Genomic DNA, 25,078 nt, shown 5'->3' on the forward strand with positions numbered 1-25,078 from the left:
TTCACTGTGGGGCCTCTCTGACCACCTAGGATTCGGCCTCTCCCTGTGACACAGACCTCTACCCTAAGATGTTACAGAAGGAATTCTCCAGGGATCAGCTGTGTGACCAGAAGCACGACCCCATGCTTAACTTTTTTGAGCCTCTGTTTCTTCATAGGTCAGATAGGATAAATAGCGGGGCTTTGGTGAGAATTCAAACTAGAAGGTAGAAATGACCATTTCAGGGCTTGCTCATAAAAGGGAACCCACTTTTGTGTCCTTTGCTCTCTTTCTCCAGTTTTCACAGCAGACTGTTTGTTAACTCTTTGAGGCCTGGGATCTTGCCTTACTGGGTGCCTTGCAGAGAGCATGGCATAAAGCAGGAGCTCAATGCATGCTGAATGAATAAATACATAAATGGAAGAATGAAGAAAAAACCCTCTCCGATCTTAAGACTCTGTTCAACCCCATGTGCACTTTTGCCAAATTAATACTCCTTCAGTTTGGCTTTCGACATATGTGTCACTTATTGTTGAAAAATCATCTATGGGGACTTCCCTGGCGGTCCAGTGGTTAAGACTCCACGCTTCCACTGCAGGGGGCACGGGTTTGATCTCTGGCCTGGGAACTGAGATCCCACATGCTGAGTGGAGCAGCCAAAAACAAACAAACAAACAAACAAACAAACCAGATGAAACTTTAAAAAAATTAAAAAATAAAAATCACCTATGGCTCTCTAGTGCCCATAGGTTCATATTCCTTCCTTCAGATTCAGGGCTCCTCATGATCTGGCCCTATATACTGTTTTTTTGGTGTTATTTCCCATTATTCACTGCTACAGTTCTTTTAATGTAGCTGTTCTGGGACGTCTAGTCATTGCCAGCCACTTCCAAAAAGTCCTTTCCTTTCTTATCCTGTCTTTGCACCTTCATTCATACTTGGTTTCCTTACTAAAAGGCATTTCCTTCTCTCTGCCTAATCACCTCCTACTCATCGGTGGCAGAGAAAGCTAGTTGCTTCCTAATATCCCTAAAGAAATTGAAAAAAGATCCCCAATAATTCCACCATTTGACATTTGGACATAGTTTCTTCCAAGCTTTATTTCTATGTATTTAAAAAATATTTTAAAAAATATTAATTGGGAAGCAGTTTCTATAATGACCACCACACACTTATTTCTACTTGCATAAACAAAAAGAAGCAAATAAAAATCACCATAATCCTACTATCCTAGCCAGTGATTTAACCCTCTGGTCACATGTATGCTTTAGGCACATATTAGTATTTAAAACAACAATTCCATTCAATTTTTTCACAAAGTTGAGATATTGTGATCTATCTAGTTTCTACTCTATTTTATTTGGTTAGCATTGTTTCAAAACACATTTTTCATGTCATTAAGAAAGCTTGGTAAACATAATTTTTTAAAAAATAGAAGCACGATAAGCACAATATCCCATTGTTTGAGTAAACCATAATTTACTTAGTTTTTCCATTGCTCCACATTTAGGGTTTCTTTTTTCAAGTTTCCTTTATTTTAAACAATACTACAATGAATACTTTTGTGCATAAATGTTTGACCTTGTTTCTCAATAGCTCCTTAGGATTACTGCAGTAACTACATTTCATGAGTGTTTGCCATGTACCAAGCATTAACTGCAATGTTACTACACTGAATCCTCATAGCAATGCTATAAAAGGTAGATTATCATTCCCATTTCACAGATGAGAAAACTGAAGCACAAAGGGTAATGTGCTCAATGTGCTCAAAACCATGAGAGTGTGGCCAAAATTTAACCCGGCCAGTGTGACTCCCAAGCCCATGCTCTCAGGCGTGAACTTTTTAAGGCTCTTGATACATTTGCCAAATGACTTTCCAGAAAGGTTGTTCCCATCTACACCAGCAATATAAGAGTGTCCATCACTCTTATTTCTCCTTTTTTCAAGTGATTGGTAGGCATTTGCATTTCAGTTTCTCTGGGCTGTCTCTTCATGTGGTTTGCCCATCTATCAGTGAAGGTTACCACAGACCACTAATTAGCTCAGCTAAACTTCCCAGTGGCAGGCAAAGTGGTGCTGTTTCCTCCAGAATCTGGCCACATTTGTCCCACTCTGATGTGAGAGTGACCTAACAAATGCAAACACTATAAAATAAAATAACATTTTTATACTGGGAGACATAGAGCCTTCTAGGCCTGTCGATTTGTGTACAGTCTAGAGGAGCTTTCATCTGGAAGCCGGCGCCATATGTAATTTGCATGTTCAGGAAATTACATAATTACATAAGAAGTGCTATAATTACATAAGAAGTGCTTTCTTCTTTGTACATGAGATGCTTATTCATGCATATCAGTATAGTTTCAAAAGAAATAAAACCAGGTTAATTTCAAAGAAAATCAAGAGTTTGCTAAAACTGAAGTATAAAAGTAACACAATGAAGAAAATTCATTGATTTTTCTTTAAAATGCCAATATCATAAAAATTCTGCAATTGGATTTTGGGTGGCATTATGGGCATGAACAATCCCCTTTTGGAAGACTGAGGCCATCTCACGGTAGCATCTGAAATGTATTTTTTTTTAAACACAGTGTATTTATTTATTTATTTATTTATTTATTTATTATAAATTTATTTATTTATTTTTGGCTGTGTTGGGTCTTCATTGCTGCTCGTGGGCTTTCTCTAGCTGCGGTGAGCAGGGGCTACTCCTCGTTGCGGCGCACAGGCTTCTCCTTGCAGTGGCTTCTCTTGTTGAGGAGCACGGGCTCTAGGCATGTGGGCTTCAGTAGTTGTGGCGCACAGGCTTAGTTGCTCTGAGGCATGTGGGATCTTCCCGGACCAGGACTCGAACCCATGTCCCCGAACCCATGTCCCCTGCATTGGTAGGCGGATTCTTAACCATTGCTCCACCAGGGAATCCCTGAAATGTATCTTTCTTATGAACACAGTTTTGACGCCACGTTTCTTCCAGGACAGTTAATGCCTTGGGCAGTGGAATGGGACATCCACTGGTCACAAGTCTGGCGTGCTTCTCTGGGGTCCCTTGTATACTATCATCAGCCACCATTCACAAGCACCCACTATGTGTTAGACAGTGGGAGGTGTTCTACACATGCCTTGGTTCTCATCTGCACAGTAACTATGCGAGGTGAACAGGATTTGCTCCAGCCTTGAGATGAAGAAGCCGAGGCCCAGCAGTCACAGGTTAGTGGGAGAGCTCAGAATCTGAAAACCCGAACCTGGGCCCACTGGCTGTACCCCTCTGGCGGAGGGCTAGTGGAATGGACCGCTTATTATGAATGGCTATCTCTCCTCCTTCACAATTGGCTGGGCTGCATCCAAGGGAGAATTTTGGTGGATCAGAAGAAATCTGAAGAGTAAATGCATTTGCACTACTGTTTTGGGGATCTACACTCGAAAGACACTGTGACAGTGACGAAGGGTTACTGGCACTTGTCTCCCCAGACTGACAGCTATCAAAATCCATTCTTGCCCTGAGCTGTCGTCCTTGAAAAATTAGTAACACACACTTACATGACTGTTCATACAGTCCAACGGACAAGATCTTCTATTGCCTACTTTTCTCAGCTTCTCATACAAGTTATAGAAGTCTGAAGGCCCTCCATTATGCTAGGCAGGTACTGTGGTAAAACATCCTTCTTCCTCTTTCCTCCACGTAGTGTGAGGGGTCTGGAGGCAAAATGATCCTGTTTGGGCCGATGATTTAACAATGTCAGGGGCTGCTGGTGCCAGTTACTGAGGGATGGGCAGTTGGAGGATGGGATCATGGCCAGTAGCAGGAATGCCATTTCCTCTGGGCACTTCCTCCTGCGTAGGGAGAGGAGAGTGTCCTAGATGGGTGGTGCTGGGGGACAAAAGTTGAAATAGCCCCTACTCTAGGAGGTATGCCAGGGGTTGGTTGACCCCTGCACATATATATCTCTCTCTCTCTTTTTAAAATACCTGATATATTATGGTGAAAATATTTCCATGCCTTTTTCTGCTATTAGCTTGAGGGCTCCAGGGTAGGATCATTGCTACTCACAGAACATAAGCCAGAACCGAGCATGGGATTGGCATTTAGGAAATATTGAGATGAGGACTATAAGGAAGTCATATTCTGTAAGTTGCTCTATGTGGCTGTCTGTTACTCATTGAGTTTATTTTTCTGTTAAATATCCCTGAGCTTCTAGTCAAGTCATATTTAAATGTTGTATCTAGTCTCAGATGTCCTGGAGAATTAAGTAAGGAAATTAAGGTATCTATGCCAAACTGTAAAGGGGGAAACAATACCCCCCCCATCGATTTCCCTCCCCTTCTCCCAGGATAACAGAAATGATGATTAAGAGTCCCGACGGGAAGGTGAATTTCAGGGAGAACAGTTGGGGTGTTAACGACTGTCTCTTGGATATTTTCCATTTCTAGTCTTGGAAAATCTGACTTTCACTTGATTAAGGAAAGTAGCAGGTTTCTCATCGGCACTATGCCTATATTTTATGCCTATAAAAAGCAGGCAACAGCCTGCACTTTTAGGGAACATGCAATACAATAATCTGTTCTGAACTGGAGCTGACATCTGAAGCTTCTCATGGTCCTACCTGCCTGACAGTAGTGAAAACTACAAAAACCTAGAACCGAGAACATCCTGGCCTTTGTTAGGAGCACCTTCTATATTTTGCATTTTGCTAATAATAGCTACCTAAAGATACTCTGCTAGTTACATCATCATGCTGTCACTAATCCTCACAACTCTGCAAGGTAAAATATTACACTAAACCTATCTTTACAGACGAGGCAACAAACGCAAAAATTTTGTAATTTTCCCAAGCAGGAGGCCCCAAAGGTCATAAGCTTGTAAGGGCCTAAGCTGGCATCAGAACCGCTTGTTATTGCCACTTATGTCAGATGGCTTCTGATATGACTGATATCCACTGTTTTCTCTAAGCTAATTTTCAGACTTCTTGGTCTGCGGAATTATTTTTTTTAAAGGATCAGTGATTACTTGTAGGTTCTTTTTTAAATTGACTCCCATGTATGTCAATCAAAACAGTTTGTGCATGCAATTACAGTTTTCAGAATGGGTGCTTGGAATGGAGCAATATGAAAAGAAATGGAAAAAAATCAAACCTTGGCAACTGGTTTAGTAAGAATTATACTTCTAAGCTTGCAATCCACGAGGAATTTGCAGAATTTCCTCTTCCTGAACTGAACTTCGTCCTTCCTTCATTTCCCAGGTCAGCTTAAATCCTGGCTCTTGCTTGAGGCCTCCTCTCAAATGAAAAGCTCCTTTTTCACACTATGATAATATATATACAGCGTCCCAGTCAGATTGCTCATTCGATCACTTAATCAGAGTCTTCCTTACTATTTTACTGAAATGTGTCCTGAGCTTTTGGGTTTCACTACTTTCAGTGTCAAGGGCACAAGGGCTAAAGGTTACACTTCTTTTTATCCCTTTCGTAGCAAGATGGTGCTGTGCACATAGAATTTGCTCAGTAATACTTGATCCATGTATAAATAGGTGAAAAATAAGTGAATTTGGAAAAATTCAGGGAGTAAGTAGATTAGGATGGTATAGTAACAGACATTTTAAAAAGTACTTTAAAGTTTATAAAATGCTTCTCAAGCAACCTCATTTGTACCTCAGAATAACCCAGAGGAAACTGGCTTGGAGAGGTTAAGAGACTTACTCTTGAAACCCAGATCCCCTTCCTCCAAAGCTTGTTTTATTTCCATTAGAGTTGACTCTTAATTATTAATATGAGATTAAATGTGGAGACAGCCCCCCCCATAAAACATCCTCACCAGCAGAGGGCGCAAGAATATGGATGGGTCTTGGAGTAAGATTTGCATACTGGCCCAGCCACTATTTTTTTTTAATATAAATTTATTTATTTATTTATTTTTGGCTGCGTTGGGTCTTCGTTGCTCTGTGTGGGTTTTCTCTAGTTGCGGCGAGGGGCGGCTACTCTTCGTTGCGATGTGCAGGCTTCTCACTGCGGTGGCTTCTCTTGTTGTGGAGCACCAGTTCTAGGTGTGCCGGCTCAGTAGTCGGGGCTCGCGGATTCTAGGGCACAGGCTCAGTAGTTGCGGCGCACCGCCGTAGTTGCACCGCGGCATGTGGGATCTTCCCGGACCAGAGCTCGAACCCGTGTCCCCTTCATTGGCAGGTGGCTTCTTAACCACTGCGCCACCAGGGAAGCCCCTGGCCCAGCCACTTTAAGAGCTAGTGACCTTGGGCAAATCATTTTATTTTTCTGAGCCTCATCCGTAAACTAATGATGATAATCTCCCCTCCCCCCAGCACTGCAGAGTAGTCATAAGGATTAGAAATCTTCTGTGGCTAAAACATAGTAGGTGAACTGTAAATTGTATCTCTCCTGATCCCCATAAGAAGATCACAGGAGCGGTTTGGAGGTTAAATCGATATTAATTCTTGTTTGATGTTTTAATAAATATTTGAAATTAGTTTGCATATTTGACCCTTACAATAGCTTAACTGGGCAAAGAAATGAATATTGATGAGAAAATTTTAATACCCAGTGCTGGCAAGAGTGAGGAAGCCAATTGGAACAACATTTCTGGATAGAAAGCCTTAAAAATATGGTATGTCCTTTGCCCCAAAATCCATTTAACCTAAGAAAATAGTATTGGATGGTAGCAAGACTTAGCAAAACAAAGGATGTCATCACCACTCTTTATAACAGCATAAGAAGAAACAACCTAAATGTTCAATGTAGGGCACAGGCTTAATAATTATAGTTTCTCCATCAAACTGAACACCGTGCAGTCATTAAAATGATGCTATAGAAGAATAGTCTAAAAGGAAAGATGATCACAACACAGCAAGCAAAGATCACAAGACACAAACAGCCCGCTTTAACTTTTGTTTAAAAATATACACAGGACAGAAATCAAAATTTCCATAGGAGATGCGATTGTTAGTGAAGCTTTTTTTTTCTACTTCTCTTTGCTTATCTTATTCTCTAAATGTTCTGCAATAAACATGTATCACTTTTTTGATAAAAATAGTTTTTTCTTTTACATGTGCAGAGTTGGTGTTTTTTTTTAAACACTGCCTGCCAGCACAACCAGACCAGTGGTCAAGTAAATTAAGTTAGTTGTAATAAAGTAACTTGGAAGTTTCAAGTCGTTAGTTGAAGAGAGTAATTAAAATCCTAATGAAATTACACAGCACTGGTCGCTTAGCTGCAGTAAGGCTGCTCTAAATATAGACACCGGGTTCCACTTTCTCAAAAGGCCTAAAAATGGCATAACATAAAAAATGAACAATTGTTCATGTAAAGGGCCATGTGCCATGTTTGTCCTAAACCACTGTAACCCGAACTCACCCATATCTCATCCTCCAGGCTGGCTGCATGTCTCTGGAAGGGTGTATTTGCTCTACATTACTCAATTTACTTTCTTGAACTTGAAATGGAGTGGAATTTCAATGTACAGTTACCCATTAGCTCCAAGGCTAAATTTAAACCTTTAATTAAATTAATCCCTTGATCTTAAACACATTTCTTCTCCCTCAGGAAAGTGTAGAGGGTTTCTTAGATGTCACAGAACTCAAGTCAGTGTGACAATTGTTCCTACTGCATTTGGTAAGTCACCCGAACCGCACAGGGAAATCTGCAGGCGTTTTCGTATGGCTCATGGTAACCCCCACCCACTCCAACCCCCCCAGGACAGGCATTTGTTGGGCGTGAGGTTGGGGTACAGAATTCTGCCACCCCTCGCAGATCCAGAGCTGCAGCTTGGACAGGTAATCATCTTTACATAAGACATTGTAGGTGCCAGACGGATGTTTATGAAATAAATGACAGAAAGTAGCTGTGGATATTGTTCCCAGTTTATACGGGAGGAAAAGAGATCATAACCCACAAAAAATTTGCAAGGTGACAAGGGGAAAAGGTTGTGAGGCCATCTTAGCTTACCTTGGTCTTCATGGAAAACGGAGCACGTTTCTGGGCCGAAGTAAAAATTTATGTTGGCCTTTGCTAAGAAAGAGATGAAAACTGACAGCACCATCAAATGGAGATGTATCAATTAGTCTGGCCACACGTTTGATGTTCGCGCCTGGGTTCTTATGCACCCTCGGGTATGCATTTAAATCAGGGGCTGCATCCTCAGTCTGCGAATGAATGAGACACAAACTCAACGGTTAGCGACAGCTTTCTGGTGGGACTGTCCACATAAGGGGTGTGTAACTATTAATAAGGATGTATTTCTCGGGGCCCAACAGCAGCGCGGTTTCTAGTTAACAAGCTCGCGGGCCAAATCTCCGCGTCGCTCCAATTAATTGTCCCGCAGACCCACAATTCTCCCGCGACCACATTTTCACGCCGTGACTCATGGGGTTCTGCTCGCGCCCCCAATTCCCAGTCCAAGCGCTACGAGGAAACGTGCTACCTCCCTCACCTGTGCGCGCGCCCTGGCAGCCACCAACTCTCCCCGCAGTCGGCTCGGACTACCTGGACCGCCCGGCCGATCCCTCGCCCCGCCACCCGTTTGGCTTTCCCTTCCTCCTCCTCTTCCTCCTCCTCCGGCCCCCCGCCTCCGGCCGCCAGCCTCCGCGGCTGCCGCCTGCGGCTTTGTTTTCCTCCCAGGTTTCATTCCCCACACGTGATACAGTGTTTTTGCAAAGAGCGCTTCGGAGCGCGAGCGCGGGGCGCGCGCACCTATAAATACGGACACCGGGGCCCGAGAGTCGGAGACTGCGGGGTCTGAGAGGGCCCGGGACCGAACCCCCAGGCTGCTGGCGGGCGGGCAGACGGCCAGCGAGCCAGCGAGCCGCGCGCGTGGGCCGGAGCGGCGGCGCCCCCCGCCCGAGCACCGAGGGGCAAGCATGGCCCGCCCGCTGGGGGGCCGGGCCGCCGCGCACGCCGCCCGCGCCCCGCGCCCTGCCCAGCCCGGGTCACCGGCGCTCGCGCCCGCCGCTTAACACTCGGGCGCCGCTCGCTCCTCGGGGCATCGCGGAAATATTGCCGCAGCCGGACACAATGGCGGCGACTGCCGCCACCACGGCCGCCACCGCCGGCAAGGCCGTCCGCAGCAGCAGCAGCAGCGCCGGCACCGTCGCCGCGGGCACCAGAAGATTGCAGCAGCAGCCGCAGCAGCAGCCCCAGCCCGCGGCCGCCGCGCCGGCCCAGCCACCGCCGCAGCCGCCGCTGCCTCCGCCCGAGCCCCCCAGGAAGCCGCGCATGGACCCGCGGCGCCGCCAGGCTGCCCTCTCCTTCCTCACCAACATCTCGCTGGATGGACGGCCGCCGCTGCAGGACGAGGAGTGGGCCGGCGGCGAGGAGAGCGGCGCGGCCAAGCCGGGCGCCGGCAGCGCCTGCGGCGCGAGGACGCGGCTCAGCCTGCTCGCCGCCGCCGAGCGGGGAGGTTGCGGCGCGCTCGCCGCGGCGGGCACGGCGGCGGCGTTGGCAGCTGGATCAGGCCCCTGCCATCCGCCGCCCTCGCCGCTGCCGCCCCTGGTCCCCGGCGGCCACGCGACCGTGCTCGGCCCTGGGGCGGCCCGAGGGTTCGCGAGCCCCCTGGGCGCGGGCCGGGCATCGGGGGAGCAATTGCAGACGCCCCGGCCCGCGCCTCTCGCTGCCTGCGTTCAGCCGCAGCTGCCCGACGGGCCCGGGGGCGCCGGGCAGGAGGAGTTGGAGGAAGACGATGCCTTTACCAGCGTGCACGTGCCGGCGGCCGCCTTCTTGGGCTCCGGGACCCCCGGGAGTGGGAGCGGTAGTCGGGGCCGCCTCAACTCTTTCACTCAGGGAATCCTGCCGATCGCCTTCTCCAGGCAGACCTCGCAGAACTACTGTTCCCTGGACCAGCCGGGCCAGGGGGGCAGCACCAGCGCCTTCGAGCAGCTGCAGAGGTCCCGGTGAGTATCCAGGACGCCACGCGCGCCTTACCTCGCGTCCCTCCCGGCCCGCTCTCTGCTGCGGGACTTGGTCGCTCCCAATTCCCGCGCCCTGCCGTATCCCCGGGCTTCTGGCGCGAATTCCAAACCACGAGGGCACGCGGAAGAGGGAAGGTCTCTAGGGAGCGTGTGTGTGTTCACACGTGTGTGCACGAGCCCGGCACTCACAGAGCAGAAGCACCATGCTCATGAAGTGGGTCCCGAGTTAGGGCTTGCGGGAGCCCACTAAAAAGCGGCACCAAAACCTCCCACTGCAAGGAGGAGATCACGAGCTTCCAGAAACCCGGTCCGGACCCGGAGAAGCACTCTCCTTGCGCCAGGCAAGACTAGGCGGGGCGCAGAGTTGAGCCGTGGGTCCGGCCGGCGGCTAAGCGGCGCGTGTGAGCCGAACTTGTCGCAGACACGCCGTGAATCCCTCTTGAGAAGTTCTGCCTGCGCTCAAAGTATTCCAGTGTCCCAGGAGAACTTGGCGTTTTCCTTTTGCTTTTCTAAGAAAAGGGAAGTCCTTGTGTTCCCTTGAACCAGGCCTTGGGGGTGGGGGACAGGGAGAAAACAGGGCTTGAGGATCCTTTTTTCCATTCCAAGGTGAATTTGCCGAAATTAGTGGAAAGGTGGTTGTGTTCGCTCGCTTAAGTCATCTGCGGGTATCAAGCATCTTAGCAAAACCGTGAAATGTTGGACACTTGCTTATTCAGGAAATGTCTAGAGCTTGTCACTTATGTTCCAGGGACAGTCGGGGAGCTAGTTCTGCATCAGGCAGTGGATTGGAGGTTGGGAGAGAACAGGAGTGGGGAGCCCCAAGGAAGTGCAGACCTGTTCCCTGGGAAGCTTGTTACTTAGGAAGGCCTCTTAGGCTCCCTATGGCTCAGTTATTTTAACCTCCTGGGGCTTCAGTTTCCCCTTCTGGAATGGGACCTTGCCAACATGTTGCAGGCCTCAAGGTGAGAAGGGGGAACCTTTCCTGTTACAGCCTCTCTCCTGTAATGTTCATCTGAACACTTAGGCTTTTTCTGGCCTAAGTAAGAAGGTGGCCTGTTGGAAAACTTTAACTTCCTCCCGCAGTGGACAGATGGGAAAGAACAAGACAGGCTCCTGCAGAATTTTGTTCTGAGTCTGTTTCTTCCCAAGTGGTGAAATCATGACCCTGCTTGGTATGTAGCATCCTAGCTGAGTGCACATGGGCTGCGGGCAGGGGTGTGGAGCGGTCGAATAGCTTTGTGACTGCACGGATGATTAGTGACGCTGGGCACAGGTGACAGCCTGGGCCTGGCATTTCTTGTCAGAGCATGCCTCTCCCCGTTATTGGGCCAGTGCACAGGAGGGGAGGGGAATCCCTTCCGTTCTGGGTGAGTGGTTTGGACTCAGCAGTTTCTGGGCAGCTTGACATCATGCACTGGCTCTTAATGACTCTAGTTTGAGCGTGAGCCCAGCTTGTCCAGCGGGTCAGGACAGGAGTTGTAATAAACATACGTGTTATTCTAAGCCAGTGTGCAAGATTGGCCTGTGTCTCGTAGTAGACAGATGTGTTCCCATGCTCAGAACATCTGGAGACCAAATAACTTCACACTTTGTCTCCAAGAATCTCATTTCAGAGGACACGGAGGATCTTGTGTGTTGATATTTCTGATCCAAAAAATAGCCAGATTTAACCTCTGAACATATAAATATGAACCTCTTGGGTGTTTTATTGATCCCCCCCCCCCCCGCAACACACACATTAAGATGAGTTAGTCAGTATAAGATGCTTCCTTAACCTGACAGCCACATTCATCTTACTACTTCGGAATTAACCATCTCCGGCAACTTGACGGGCGTTTAAAAAATTACATCTGTCAACAGAAATAGTGTCAAATTTAATGTGCAGAGAGGAAGTAAATGGGTAAAACAGAGATTTAAGAAAGGCCGTGAAAAGCTAGCTTGGCCACTACTCATGGAGTGGCCAGGAACTTGGAATCTCCTAGGACACTTTGTTTCCTACACTGCCCTGGTTGCAAGAATTTTGTCAGAAGTGTGGTGCTTTTGTGATCACTAGAGAGTACTTTCACCTGCCTAGATGAATTGTGATGTGGAGTACAGACTCATTTGAATAAGGCCCAGGCCAACTTAAAGAATGTCATTTGTTTTCCTGGTATGACTCCCTTTAAGAAGTTCTCCTAGCCTCAGTGGTTCCATATACTACTTCATAGATGTTCTCCTGGGGTGTTGTTTTTAAATCATATTATGCTTTCCTTGGATTTGTTGCTTGCAATTTAAAGAATTCCAAACAACCTTCCTGCTCAAAAGTGAGTTCTTGGACCTTCAGAGCTCTTACAAATGCAAACCCTCAGGCCCTACTCTGGACTACTTGAGTGCAAATTTGCATTTTAACAAGACCCCCAGATGATTCATATACAAGTGAAAGTTTGGAAAGCACTGCCATAGTTAATTGAAATCTGCCTTTTTTTTCATGAATTTGGGATTTCATATACCCGATTTGTTATGGGTATATAAAAATCAGAATCTCCTGACCTGAAATCTTGAAACCCTTTCTTTTTTGTTACTTCCATCTGGACGCTTGTAAAACTAATCACAATTATTACTTGTACTTCCAAATCTTGAAATATGACAGGAAAATTTCTGTGCCCAGGCCTTGGCACAGATGTGTCCATGGATTGATGACTCCATCTCTGTGCTTTCGGCTGGATATTTGACATTTATCCCAGTGAATCCTCACAGCCACCCTATGTGTAGATTCTTTCTCAGACCCGGTGTTGGCCAGGATCTTTGAGATCCAAGCCTGATGTCTTTCCTCTGCCACTGCGCGGTATCACTGTGCCTTGCATGCAGTAGGCCCCAGGAGAATTTTGGAGCTGTTGGCTGTAAATGTTTGTCCGGGATACAGCAGGCCAGTCGTGCTGGTATGATTCTCTCCTCCCTTTCCTAGTCCTCACATTTAGCCTTGCCACTTAACCAGTCTCCACTGAAGTGTATAGCGAACTTAGGACCACGGGCCTCGTGCATGGGGCTCCAGGCCTGCCTGGAGTTGTTTGTGCTGGGGTTTGCTCTATGGCTAGGCATCAGAGCTGGGAAACCAAAAGGATGCCTTCTAGCTTGACATTCTGTTGTGTTCTCTGCCCGAGGAAGGTGTTAATAGGTGAAGAAGAGGAGTGTAAATTTATACGGTGTGTTTTAAGGCTTTCTTTCACTTTAAATATTTCACCTCAGGTAGCAGCTGGCAGCGGGTTACTGCACTTCGTAGAGCTCCTGAATTGCAGAATGGAGCCCAGGTGAACAGACGTGCACCATCGGCCCTGATGAGAGGGGCACACGGGGACCAGGGTATTAATTTAAAACGTGAGGGTTTTGCTTCTTAGAACACCCGTGTTAGTGTGTGCCTTGTGGAGACTCGGGTCTTCAGTGGAAAAGAGAGCATGTAGTGCAGAAGAGTCCCAAGCCTGGGGTTCGAATCGTGGTGCACAGCCTTGGGCAGTAAGTCAGCCCTTCCAGAGAGCCCCGGCCTGTGTTCCAGACCCTTTCAGGTGCAGACTGAACTTACATTTATTATCAGGGTTGCGGGGGTGGGGGGGCGACTGTGTGGGTGGGAGCACGTGCTAAGTGCTGTATGTATTATGTATGTAAATGAGTTTAGAGTCACCTGGGGATCTGGAGAAAAGGCAGATTCTGATCCTGTGGGTCTGAGGGTCCCAAGTCTGCATTGTTAACTAGCTTCCTGGGAGGCAAATGGGCCGCACCTTGAAAAAGACTTTACTGACATTATGATTGTTCCTACTCTAAGGACCAGGAAACCAGGGCTCATAGATTAAATAACCTGCTCGAGGTCACTTACCCCTTGGGGCAGAGCTCAGGCTCACACCTGACTGCTCTGGAGCTTCTAACCAGCTCTCCCTCTTCAGGGCCCCTCCTGGGGTGAGACCTGGACTGGTGCTGGGTCTGTGGTGTCCTCTTTACTGAAAAGAAAAACATGAGCTAAATAGGAGATCGCCGCCCAGAGTAAGAGAGGGGGGATGGACTTCTCTCCCCACTTTGTCACCTCCCTGCTTTGTGACTTCAGGCAAGTCACCACACTGTGTTCCAGCTGGAAGCCACCTGACCCTTCTGGATTTTAGAAGTCAGGAAAGGACTTTGACCTCCTCTGCGGTAAGCCAACCCAAGTTATTGTTGAGCCATCTTTCCAGCAACATGCATTGTGGAAGCCAAAGCTGCAGTCCCGGGCCAGGCCACGCCCTGGTCAGGATGCTCACCCACGACTCCTGCCAGGGCCTGAGGCGAGAGCCCGAGGTTCACCCGCTGTCCCCTTCCTTAACAGTCACCAAGTTGTCATGTCGTGGGTGAACTCAGCAGGGGAAATGCATCGGAAGCCTGCCCGCTGCTGGCAAGTGCCCAGCGAGGGCAGTGAATTCAAGTGTGACCCTTTGCCCTCCAGGAAGGGTGGGGGAAGCCACAGCGTGGCTTTGCAGTGTGTCCCCGTAGCCGGGCTGGGGAGCTCCGCCTGCTGGACACTTTTCTCCAGGAAGGAGAGTTGTTAGGGAGAAGGCCAAAGGCAGGTAGGTGGCCTTTGAACACACTGGGAAGGAGCAGTAGGTGAGACCGGGTGAGGTGACACGATGTCAATCAGGAATGCCCAGCCAGTACCCTGCCCCGCTGGGCTCTGGACCTGCCCCTGCCCTGGCTGGTAACTTTGGGCAGGTCGCTTCACCCCCGCCCCCCACCCCCTGCCTCTCCGTTTCCTTCTGGGATGAAAGCACTGGGACAGTTGAGTGCTGTGTTCTTCCAGCCTAGTGCCCTGGGTGTCCTCGCCCTTGCGCCTGGGGATGAGTGGGTAACTGAACCTCAGTGTCAGATGCAGAGGTGGAGCTACGTGTATCCTGGGAGGCTCCAGCTGGCAGGACGTGCACTAATGAATGAAGGAATGGGTTTCCCCGGGTGTAAGGGAGAACTTTAAAAGACATGTTCAGCTGCGCTCCCTCTGGCTCGGGAGGTGTTGCAACTGGCCTGCCGGCCCCAGGCGGCCATCCAGGCTGGAAGCCAGGGCCACCACTCCTGTCTCGGAAGTGATCTGTGGTCCCCACCTCTGTTGCCTTTCAAGGGCCTTCAGGTTTACAAAGTGCTTTTGTAGATGTTGATTTCAGCCCCCAACAGCACGGAGGGGCAGGAATCCAAGGTCACAGAGTGAGTAGAGGGTGACCCTAGGAGCTCTGGTATCTGTCAGGTATGTCGCGGAGGAAATTCTAGTTTGGGGACCTAATGCCTTGTATGATTTATTCAACAAAATGAACATCATGAATATCAATTATGGAGCACCCCGTCAGTTATGGGAGGTAAAAACATCAGCGTGGTCCCTGTGTGTGTTGGGAGACGCAGGTAAATGGGCCGATTTTTCCGGTGATGAGAGCTTGGTTAGAGGTGAGCCTGCCGTTTGAGCCCTCACCACGGCAGGGACACTTCACGCTCCCCACCATGGGACCTGGCTCAGTGCCTTGATGCAGTCAGTATTTTTATTTAACTACCATGTCCCAGGTGTCGTTCTAAGCACCCTGTGGAGGTCAGGCGAGTTCACATTTATAACAGCCCTTGGACAGCACCCCTGTATCGCCCCTAGTCTGAAGCACAGACAGGTTAAGCTACTGGCCCAGGATCCCTCAGGCTGTCCGTGGGAGCTGGGATTGAACGCCAGCATTCTGGCTCCAGGGCCTGGGCCCTATAACCCGCTTGTCTCTGCTCCACTGTGGTTTGAGCCAGGCTCATAAATGCTTGTTCAACTGGCTTCAGCCGAACTGGGGTGAAGGTGGCGTACGTGACCTCGAAGGGCACTGCTAGCCCTGCGGTTTCCTTATGTAGGTGTCTGCCTCTCTGTCCCTCAGGGAGGACCTCTGTGCGTGAGAGCCCAGGGGACAGCCCAGAGCGGACAGGATTCCGTGACTACAGTGATCCAGTCTTGCCCAGGGCCTGCCTGCACCACCCCCCCACCCCGCCCTTCCGACCACACCTAAATTCCTGTCACCTTTGTTATCTCTTCAGTGCACCTGTGCTTTCTGTGCCTTCCATCGTGCACAGGTGCACAGGGAGGTGGGAGAGGAACAGGAGGCTGGCGCCCCCAGGAATGGGGTTTGTGGCCCTAGTTCCGCCACTTACTCTGGGATGAGGTTCTCATCCATGAAATGGGAATAATAATACCACCTCCCTCCTGGGCGTGTTTCCTTTCTTTGGACCCTCTCTATCTTCTCAGCGTCACCGCTTCCCCAGCCCAGGGGTTAGCAGACTATGGCCCATGGTCTGTTTATAAACAAGACTTTCTAGGACACAGCCACGCTTGTTCATCTCTGTATTGTCTTTGGCGGCCCTCGTGCTACAAGAGCAGAGTGGTGTCGTTGCAGCAGAGACCACGTGGCCTGCAGAGCCTGATCTATTCATTCTGATTCCTTACAGAAACGCGTGAGACCTCCGCCCCCCCGCACGGGGCTCTGTCCCCAGAGATGTGGGCTGGTCGCCTTGGTCCCTCCCTGTCCTTGTCTCCTGGAGGCTCCTGGCTTCTGTTTAGACCCGCCAGCCCTTCTCCCCGGCCAACAGAGGGGCCTTTCTGAGGCCCACACCGGATCTGGGCAGTTTTAAATTCCTTGTATTTCATGTGTGGCCCTCCTGCCACCATGGCACCCTCTCTGCTCCCCTGCACGCCTATCATCTCCATGCTGTGCTGGCTTTGCAAAGGACACCTGGGTTCTGGCACCCACGGGCTTCTCCATGGGAAGGGTCCCCACCAGACACCCTTCCTCCCTTTTGGACCCATCACCCTGCAGAATCACCCGCCCCGGGTATGGTACTGAGCACGCCCTCCCGGGGGGACTTTCTCACTTCCCTGGGTCTGTGTGCACCTGCCCTGGCCCCTCGCTGGTTGGGGGACTTGCTGGAGACAGGCCTGAGGCTGCCCCTCACCCCAACTTTCTAGGTCTTTTATTTTCACCCAGCAGTCACTCCCGAACTTTTATTTGGTAAAGTAGCCAACTTACCACCTCCTTCCGCAGTCCTGCAGCAATGAACCTTCCTCCCTGAATGTTTCTTCCCCATCATCCACCCACCCACCCACCAACCCCACCCCACGCTCAGCAGCTTCTCCCCCTCCCCAGGGAGGGAAGATAGCACCTTCCCGCGTGCTGTGGGCTTCACATGCATTATTTTGTTTTATTTGTGTGGCAATCCTAAGGCACTGGGATTATACCCATTTTAGAGCTATGGACACTGAGGGTTGGAGGGGTTAAGGAAGCTGGTCTAAGGCCTCATAACTGGAATCTAGAGCTAGAATTTGAGCCCTGGTCTCTTCTAATCTGGCTTTCTGCCAGAGCCTGGAGTGTGTTGGACTGGCTCCTATAACTTGGTAGGAACCGGACGATGAGGAATCTGAGCTGATCAGTAACTGAAATCAGTCATGGTGGGAGTATTTACACCACAGGAATCAGCCAGTTTTACAAGCCAGGGTTCTGCTTTTTTCCTTCAGGAGACCTGGTTTGTCAGCACGTGTACCAGGAGCCTCACCACACGTCTCTTTGTTCCTTTGTCCCCTGGGGGACTGTGTAAAATGTCATCATCAGAGGAAGAGTGCTGAAAACCAGACATTTTTATCAGAATTTATTATTTCACATAATTCTGTGAATTTCCCAAAGGGTCACCACCACCCATTTTCCACCTCAAAAAAATATCTAACAACCCCCCGCCTCAAGTTTCAACCTGTGTGCAATTTAAAAACCAAACTTTTCAGACACTGGGGCTCAGACTGCTCAGTATTATCTGGAGGAATCATAAAGTCATTAGGTGTTACCCTGCTTTACAAATTGTGTAATGTATTTTTATTTTTGTTTGGTTTTTAAAAGTCTCTGAGAACATACAATCAATCAGGGTTTCCTGGTTTTTTTCCCTTTTTGTTTGTGTTAGCATTTTGGATAATTGCACACTAGTTTATATTTAACGGGGTTATCATTGATGTGGTTTGAGGTTTATTGCTGCACATTTGGTCACAAAGACAAAAGCTTGTAACACAGAGCATGCAAATACTAGAAGTTTAGGACTTGGAATATTGTAATAATGTGTGTGTGCATGAAAGGGCCCAGTCTTCTCCCTGATTTAAAGGCTAGGATGAGGGACTTCCCTGGCGGTCCAGTGGTTAAGACTTCGCCTTCCAGTTCAGGGGGTGCGGGTTTGGTCCCTCACTGGGGAGCTAAGATCCCACATGCCTCATGGCCAAAAAACCAAAACATAAAGCAGAGGCAATATTGTAACAAATTCAATAAAGACTTTAAAAATGATCCACATCAAAAAAATTTTTTTAATAAAAATAAAAAACATAAAGGCTAGGATGTACTTAGTATCTAAGTTTAATTTCATGACAAATAGATGACAAGCCATTCAAGAAGAGACTAATAAAATATTTGACAGTGCCAAAGATTTGTGTGCCTAGCACATTGATTTTTATTTTAAAGCAGTTTACTCATTGACCCAGTGCTTTATACAGCGAAATGTCTGCTTTGATCATCTTAGGAAGGGGGTGGGAGGATGTGAGGGACTGGAGGACAGGCAAAGTCTATAATGTTTTGCTGAAGGACTAAAATTAACATGTCGGGGTGGGGGGATGGGCAAAATAGGTGCAGGGAATTGAGGTGCAGACTTCCATGTTTTTAAATGTCAAACCACTATGTTGTACACCTGCAACTAATATAATAGTCCATGTCAACTATATTTCAATTAAAAAATAGTAAAAAGAATATTGGAATGTTAGGAGATAAATGGTTGATCCGATGTTGAAAGGTAGTTCTTGAAGTTTTTTACATTTTTATTGAGTTGAATAAAGTTTGCTCTCAGAGAGGGAGACCTGAGGAAGGAAGATGAGATTACAAATTCCTAGGTGATTGTGTCAGTAATTGAGGGATTCCGTTTATCCATCCTAAGACGAACATCTGATAATTAAATTCTACTTACTTGTGTGGGGCTTTACAGTTTACAAAGTGCTTTCCTATCTATTAAGTCGTTTTCAAAAAGGCAATGTGGTAGCTGTTGTATAGACTAGAAAATCAAGACCGTGAAGAACGAGGTGACACATCCATGGTCACGTACCCCATACATGGCAGAGCTGGAGTTCTGAAACCTGTGTTTTCTGATTCCGAGAGTTTTAAAACAAACCACAAATTCTAATGTAGTTGTATCACTTAAGAAAAGCAAAGGACTCTATTACATGCTGTAGCATTTATTCTCCTTCCTGCCCCAAATCTTCCGCTTGTATGTTAGTTAACCTCCAGAGAACAAAAATGCTAGGGCCTCATCCATTTCAGACCTATGGGCTAGAGTCAATCAAGGTCAGAATGTTAAAGTACAAAGAAATATTGTGCTATATTTTTGGCCAGTGGCGCCTTCTCGTCAAGCAAGGATGCTGATTTTCATGTGATAACCTCGAGGGACAGGCCAACAGAGAACCCTGGTTTGGGGCCTAAGTTGTGGAAAATTTTCCCCATAACAATAGCTCTCTCCAAGTCATAGTGTGGTGTCGCTTGCTCCTTTCCCACAGCCCTGATGCTGTGCCTCCTTCTCAGCAAATTAGGTGAACAGATTCGAGAACAGAGAGACCAGCCTTGGAGCCAGGCAACTCTGCCCCCTAGCAGCACCTTTTGGGGAAACTCATTTAACCCTCTGAGCCCCAGTAGCCTCATCTGTAGGATGGGGATAATAATTCCTGCCCATTTGGGGTGTTGTGAGCATGAAAATGAGAAGCACCTAGCAGAGGTTTGGTCCTCGGTGATTGCTTGGTAAAATTGTAGCTGGTCACAGTTGCCGGGTATTGCCCACACACCGTCAGTCAAGAAGCAGTTGAGAAACTTGACAGGGTCTTCTAAGATCATCCAGGGTGGAGATTTTTGTGTGTGTGTGGTACGCGGGCCTCTCACTGCTGTGGCCTCTCCCGTTGCAGAGCACAGGCTCCGGACGCGCAGGCTCAGCGGCCATGGCTCACGGGCCCAGCCGCTCCGCGGCATGTGGGATCTTCCCGGACCGGGGCACGAACCTGTATCCCTTGTATCGGCAGGCGGAGTCTCAACCACTGCGCCACCAGGGAAGCCCAGGGTGGAGCTTTTTGCTTGCAGACAATTTGCCGCATCGTTTCAATTTCAATTTCACGGTAAAGTAAAATCAGAGCAGCTGAGGCAAACAACACCCCCTCCGTCAGGTGCTGCATTTTGCCCCTGTTTACACTGCAAAATGACAGTCTCCGGGACAGGGAAACAAGAAGGGGCGAATTCACATGATCAGCGTCGTACCCTTTGAGCAGCACAGCAGTGAGGTTAAGAGCAACAGCTGGTCTGGCCCACACGCAGGCATGGAAGATGCTGCCCTGCCCGTTGGGGCCCACGGGAGGGGAGTGCTATGTGCCAAGACAATTCTGGAAGATATACCTCTGCTCCCTCCCGCCCTTTGCAGAAGCCACGGCCCTCATCCTGTGGTCTGAGTGCTGCCTGCTCGGCCTCCTTTTCTAGGCAGGACACCCCTGGAGTGTGAGGGCTCCTGGGGGGGGACCCTCGGGGTCCCCATGGCCATGACCCTGGAGTCGGTTGTATGCTGCTCTGGTGACTGACTTGGCTTCCCCCGTCCGTGCTCGCAGGTCCCTCTGCACCTGGCCCCTGCCTTTGCTCTTTGAACCCCCTGGGTGGACACAGTTGGGGCCTAACCAGGGCCCCCAGTGTAGCCCGCGTGGCATGGGGTCAGCAGCAACCCATACCCCTCCGCGTGCCGGATTGTTCACACGCCTCTGTGTGAACCATCAAGTTGCTTGGTGGTTCAGGGATCAGTGAGACCAGTGCCCGCCTTCTGGGAGAGAGGAGAATTAGAGGCCGAGGCAGCCCGGCTCCCTGTTTCTGCTCTGGAGCAGACAGCTGTCCTGGCGGTGGCCCTGGAGTCGAGCCTGCAGGCGGGTGAGGGCCCAGCACTGGGCGCCCGGCCACGGAGGTGAACTTTATTTCAGAGGAAGGAGGGAGGCTGTTGAGCAGGGACAGGTGTGAGTACAGCTGTGTTTTGAAAGCTTGGAGGCGGGTTGGACGGAGGAGGGAGAGCAGTGCCTTTTGTTTTTAACCCTTTGGCATCTTAGTTGTTGCTTCAGAAAGATGGACTTGTGCCCGTCCAAAATTTTCTGTTCTGGGGGTTGGTCTGTTTTTACACATAGAGAATTTTAGAAAGAGTTTTGGGGGTTCGTGGACGCTTGGAAATTTCTCCCGGAGGGAGGGAGACCAGCGAAGAAGCTGGTGTTAGGAATCCCAGAGAGAAGTGAGGGCCTGAGCATAAGGCATGCAGAGGTGCCTAACTTCCCACTGTGAGGCTCGATGACCACACGGTTTGGGGCACTGCCTGTGCTCCCCGAAGTCCTTCGGGTCACCCATCTCTGCAGCTCTTGTGGTTACGGGGTTGAATAGCGTCCTCCAAAATTCACGCCCACCTGGAACCTCAGAGTGTGACCTTATTTGGAGATATAGGCTCACCTCGGAGATCGTACTGGTTCAGTTCCAGACTAGGTGGAGATGGTGAGGGGATGATTGACTCAACTTGAGACAGAATTGACAGGACTTGTACGTTACTTGGGTGGTCCCTGCCAGCATGGAGCTCTCTGTGGAGCTGGAGAGAGACTCTTGAATCATCACCCACAAGTGTAGGGCTGTGGCTGTGGTGCGTGGACACAGGGGAAGGCCTTGGTCCTCTCAGAGCCTGGGATGAGCACCCTGGTGGGTTTGACCTGCTTCTGATGGGGAGGGCTGGCTTCTGGAGGTGTCTAAAGGGTGAACAAGGGCTGGGAGGACTGGTGCAGACCGCAGGACCAGCCTGGGCAGGGTCTCTGGTGGGAAGAAGCAGGGAGATGTGGAGAAAGTAGATGAAGGACAGGCAGTGTGTTTGGAGGGAAGCCATACGTGGGAGGAGATCAGAGTCTTATCGCCGCAGTCCAGGCAGGAGATGGTGGCCACTTGGGCTGAAGTGGTGGTCATGGGGGTGGGGAGAAGGGGGCGGATTCCACAGAGATTTAGGATGCAGCAGAGTGGACTTGGCAATGGACTGGCTGTGGAAGATGGGGGAGACAGAGGCGTCAAGGGAGACCCTCCCACCGGGTTTTGAGTGTGTGGACTGATTGGATGGCAGAGCCACCTCTGTGACAGAGAGGAGGGTATTGGCACAATCCAATGCTATGCGTTTAAGAAACTCCCTAGAAGAAAAATTTACAGACCTGAAGATGACCCTGTTTCTTCTCATTGTCTTTTTTTTTCACATAATCTTGTGCCTTTACTCTCCACATAGCTCAAGGTGATGTATATAGGGTCATAAAAAACTTTTTGACCGAGAATGTGTACATTTTCTGCTTGAGAGAGATCATCTCAAGTTTTACACTCATTTCCAACTCTTTTGGTCTAAAAAGTCTAATGTTACCTTTTAAGGTAAATGTTGAACATGTCAGTTTCAAAAACAGATCAGATTTTGTTCATTTAATTTCAGTTAAAGACATATAATTTCTTTTTATTAAAGAAAAAATACTCTTGAGCAAGATCACAAGATTTTTTTCAAACAGTTCCTGGTTCAGCTTGTGCGTATTTGCAACTAATTACCAGGTGTTGAAGTCTGAGTGATCTAGAGTGTGAAGGATAAAGATAACGTTCTCAAGAAAAAGAAAAGATACCTTTGCAAAGCTGCATAGCAATCTGCTGCAGTAACTAAACACTACCCAGTGTCCAGTGATTTTGTGTTTGCTCTGTGATTCACAGTGAGGCTGGGATGCAGTCTTAATATTCCAGCAGCAATTGCATCTTCTTCTCGTTTTATAGGTGGTTTTTCATAATAATGGCATGCTTCTTGAACACTAATGTTGCGAGCTGCAGAGCCATGTGGAAATCGCTTCACATCCCAGATCTGCTGTGTCCCGGGTGGGACGGTAGGCAGAATCTGGAAACTCCATGAGCCTCGGTTCTCATCTGTAAAGAGTGGGAAATATCAATAATCAGATACCTCATAGCATGACAGCCAGGATTAAACCTGATTATCTCTCTGAAGCACTTTGCACAGTTCTGGGCACACAGGTAGTTCTCAATAAATATCCGATGTGATTAGTATATCCCAGCCACGCTGCTGGTCCTCTGCGTGTTTGTAGGGGCTGGCATCACTATGTAGATGAGAATTGAACTCTGGGGAGTTTACTTTTCTTTCCAAGGTAGAGCTCGGCAGAGCTGGAATCATATCTAACCCTGAGCCATACTCCTGCCACTGAGCTTTGCCTTTGTTAAGTGTAACATTTTATCCAAACAAGTTTTGTGTCCTTCCTGAGCAAAAAACAGGTACTGTTTTAGGATCCAGTTGGTTTTCTTTCTTTTCTTTCTTTTTTTTTTTTTTTGCGGTTTGCGGCCCTCTCACTGTTGTGGCCTCTCCCGTTGCGGAGCACAGGCTCCGGACGCGCAGGCTCAGCGGCCATGGCTCACGGGCCCAGCTACTCCGCAGCATGTGGGATCTTCCCGGACCGGGGCACGAACCCGTGTCCCCTGCATTGGCAGGCGGACTCTCAACCACTGTGCCACCAGGGAAGCCTCCAGTTGGTTTTCTTGACACTTGCACTGTCCAAGAATATGTTTGTGTGAGTTACCTATCCAGCCCATGTTTGACTATGGATGTGTCAGCAGGGAGCTGCTGTGTGTATATAGAGTGACTCAACCAGCTTTTTTATCTGACGCTGTTTGCTCCAAACACAAGTGAGCCGTTGAGGCCAGGAAGATTGGAAGAGATGGTAATGGTATATTTCAACCCAGTCATCAATCTAGATACACCCTCCCTGAAAGCTGTATTTCACAGAGCTGAAAAGAATTTAGCCAGTAGAGCTTTATTAAGAGGTGCAACATTTGTTATATGTAACTTTAGTTCTTTGGAGCCAGGAAAATAACAGTCAAGACTGAAATGTAAGGAAATGAGTACAATACATGCTGGCTGGTGAAATCTGGAATTTTTTTAAGTGTATTTACATGGGAGTTCAGCTTTGATTTTATATTGTCACAAATTGATACCAGATGACTGCCTTTCAGACAGACTCCCCAGCTAATCCGAGAGTGTGAGTTGGAAAACAAATCACTGTGCCATTTGGAATGATGATTGATATTTTAGAAGTTTCGTTTTGTTTTCAAAGGGAAAATAATGCATATTACAGGCCCAGCCAACAGAACTTTTATAAATGGCAATTAACAGAGGATGCCCAAGGGAGGAAGTCTCCAGTTTCTTATTATAACCCTGGCAGAAGGAATCGAGGTGACATTTTATTAGTATTGGCATCTCCCCCTTGCCCTGGGAGCTAGTTCAGCCTGTGTTGCCATGTCCAGAACCAGTAGCTTCATTTCTGTTCTACTTCAACCTTAGGTCAGAGGAGAAACACAAGAGCACTGCATCTGGGGCAGCCGGCCTCTTGTGGTCTCCACAGGACCCCAGGCTCATCGGGTGACTTGCACATTTTCCTCTAGTGGCTGAAAAAAGTTGGTTTTTCGTTTTGAGTCTTTGGTCTCAGCAGCGTTCCCTTCTCCTCCAGTCCTGTTTTTCTTGCTGGCGCTGGAATGCCTCATAAAATGAGTCTTGAGTAGCCTGACACCTCTGCTGCGTTCCTTGAATGCTTTCTAAAAGGTGCCTCTGTGTAAGAATATATGCTGATTTTCCCATTCAAGTTGTTGGAGAGCCTCCCAGGTGACCTGACAGGGAGAGATGAGTCTGGATTCTGGCTCTGAACCCTGGATGCCGTTGTCAGACTTGGGTGAGAATCTCTCTTGGAGGCTCAGCCTGGAAAAGAGGACTGTCAGAGCCGGGTGGCGGGAGGATCACAGGAGTGGAGTGGAGTAGGGTCACCTAGAGCAGAGGGGCTCCACGCCCCCCAGACGGGCCTTAGTGTTTCCTACAGCAGCCGGGCTGTGGACATTCAGGTGGACGAGCGGGACCTTGAAGAGGCCCAGAGCGGCGAGGCTGCCACGGAATGAAAGGATGAGAGCCCACGACCCTGCTCACTGAGGCTAATATTGGCCAAAGGCTAATGGGCTGTGGATGGAGACCCAGGGAGGGCCAAGACCGAGCTCCAAGTACTTAAGCGTTTCCTCTTTAGAGCTCAGCTTTGTCCACCTAAGTTAACTGCCTCCACTCCAGGAGAGTGAA

General features: G+C 48.7%; 1 protein-coding gene and 1 long non-coding RNA gene across 5 annotated transcripts in view; one reads left to right on the forward strand and one right to left on the reverse strand.

The window, feature by feature from the left end:
- LOC132502872 (uncharacterized) overlaps positions 1-9,969 on the reverse strand; it is a 61,835-nt gene extending 51,866 nt beyond the window's left edge. For 2 of the 3 annotated variants that reach the window (XR_009534535.1, XR_009534533.1), the window contains exons 1-2: positions 9,230-9,346; positions 7,923-8,119 (exon numbers count right to left, since the gene is read on the reverse strand). This is a non-coding gene — a long non-coding RNA (uncharacterized LOC132502872). Of the gene's footprint in view, positions 1-7,922; positions 8,120-9,229; positions 9,347-9,893 lie in introns of those variants that run through there. The other variant, XR_009534534.1, reaches the window with a different exon arrangement.
- CABLES1 (Cdk5 and Abl enzyme substrate 1) overlaps positions 8,905-25,078 on the forward strand; it is a 108,476-nt gene continuing 92,302 nt past the window's right edge. For both annotated transcript variants that reach the window (XM_060119125.1, XM_060119126.1), the window contains exon 1: positions 8,905-9,862. In XM_060119125.1, the coding sequence (XP_059975108.1) occupies positions 8,988-9,862 (875 nt within the window). In that variant the 5' untranslated portion in view covers positions 8,905-8,987. The remainder of the gene's footprint in view (positions 9,863-25,078) is intronic.

The sequence above is a fragment of the Mesoplodon densirostris genome, chromosome 15 (genome assembly GCF_025265405.1).
Source record: "Mesoplodon densirostris isolate mMesDen1 chromosome 15, mMesDen1 primary haplotype, whole genome shotgun sequence".
NCBI lineage: Eukaryota > Metazoa > Chordata > Mammalia > Artiodactyla > Ziphiidae > Mesoplodon > Mesoplodon densirostris.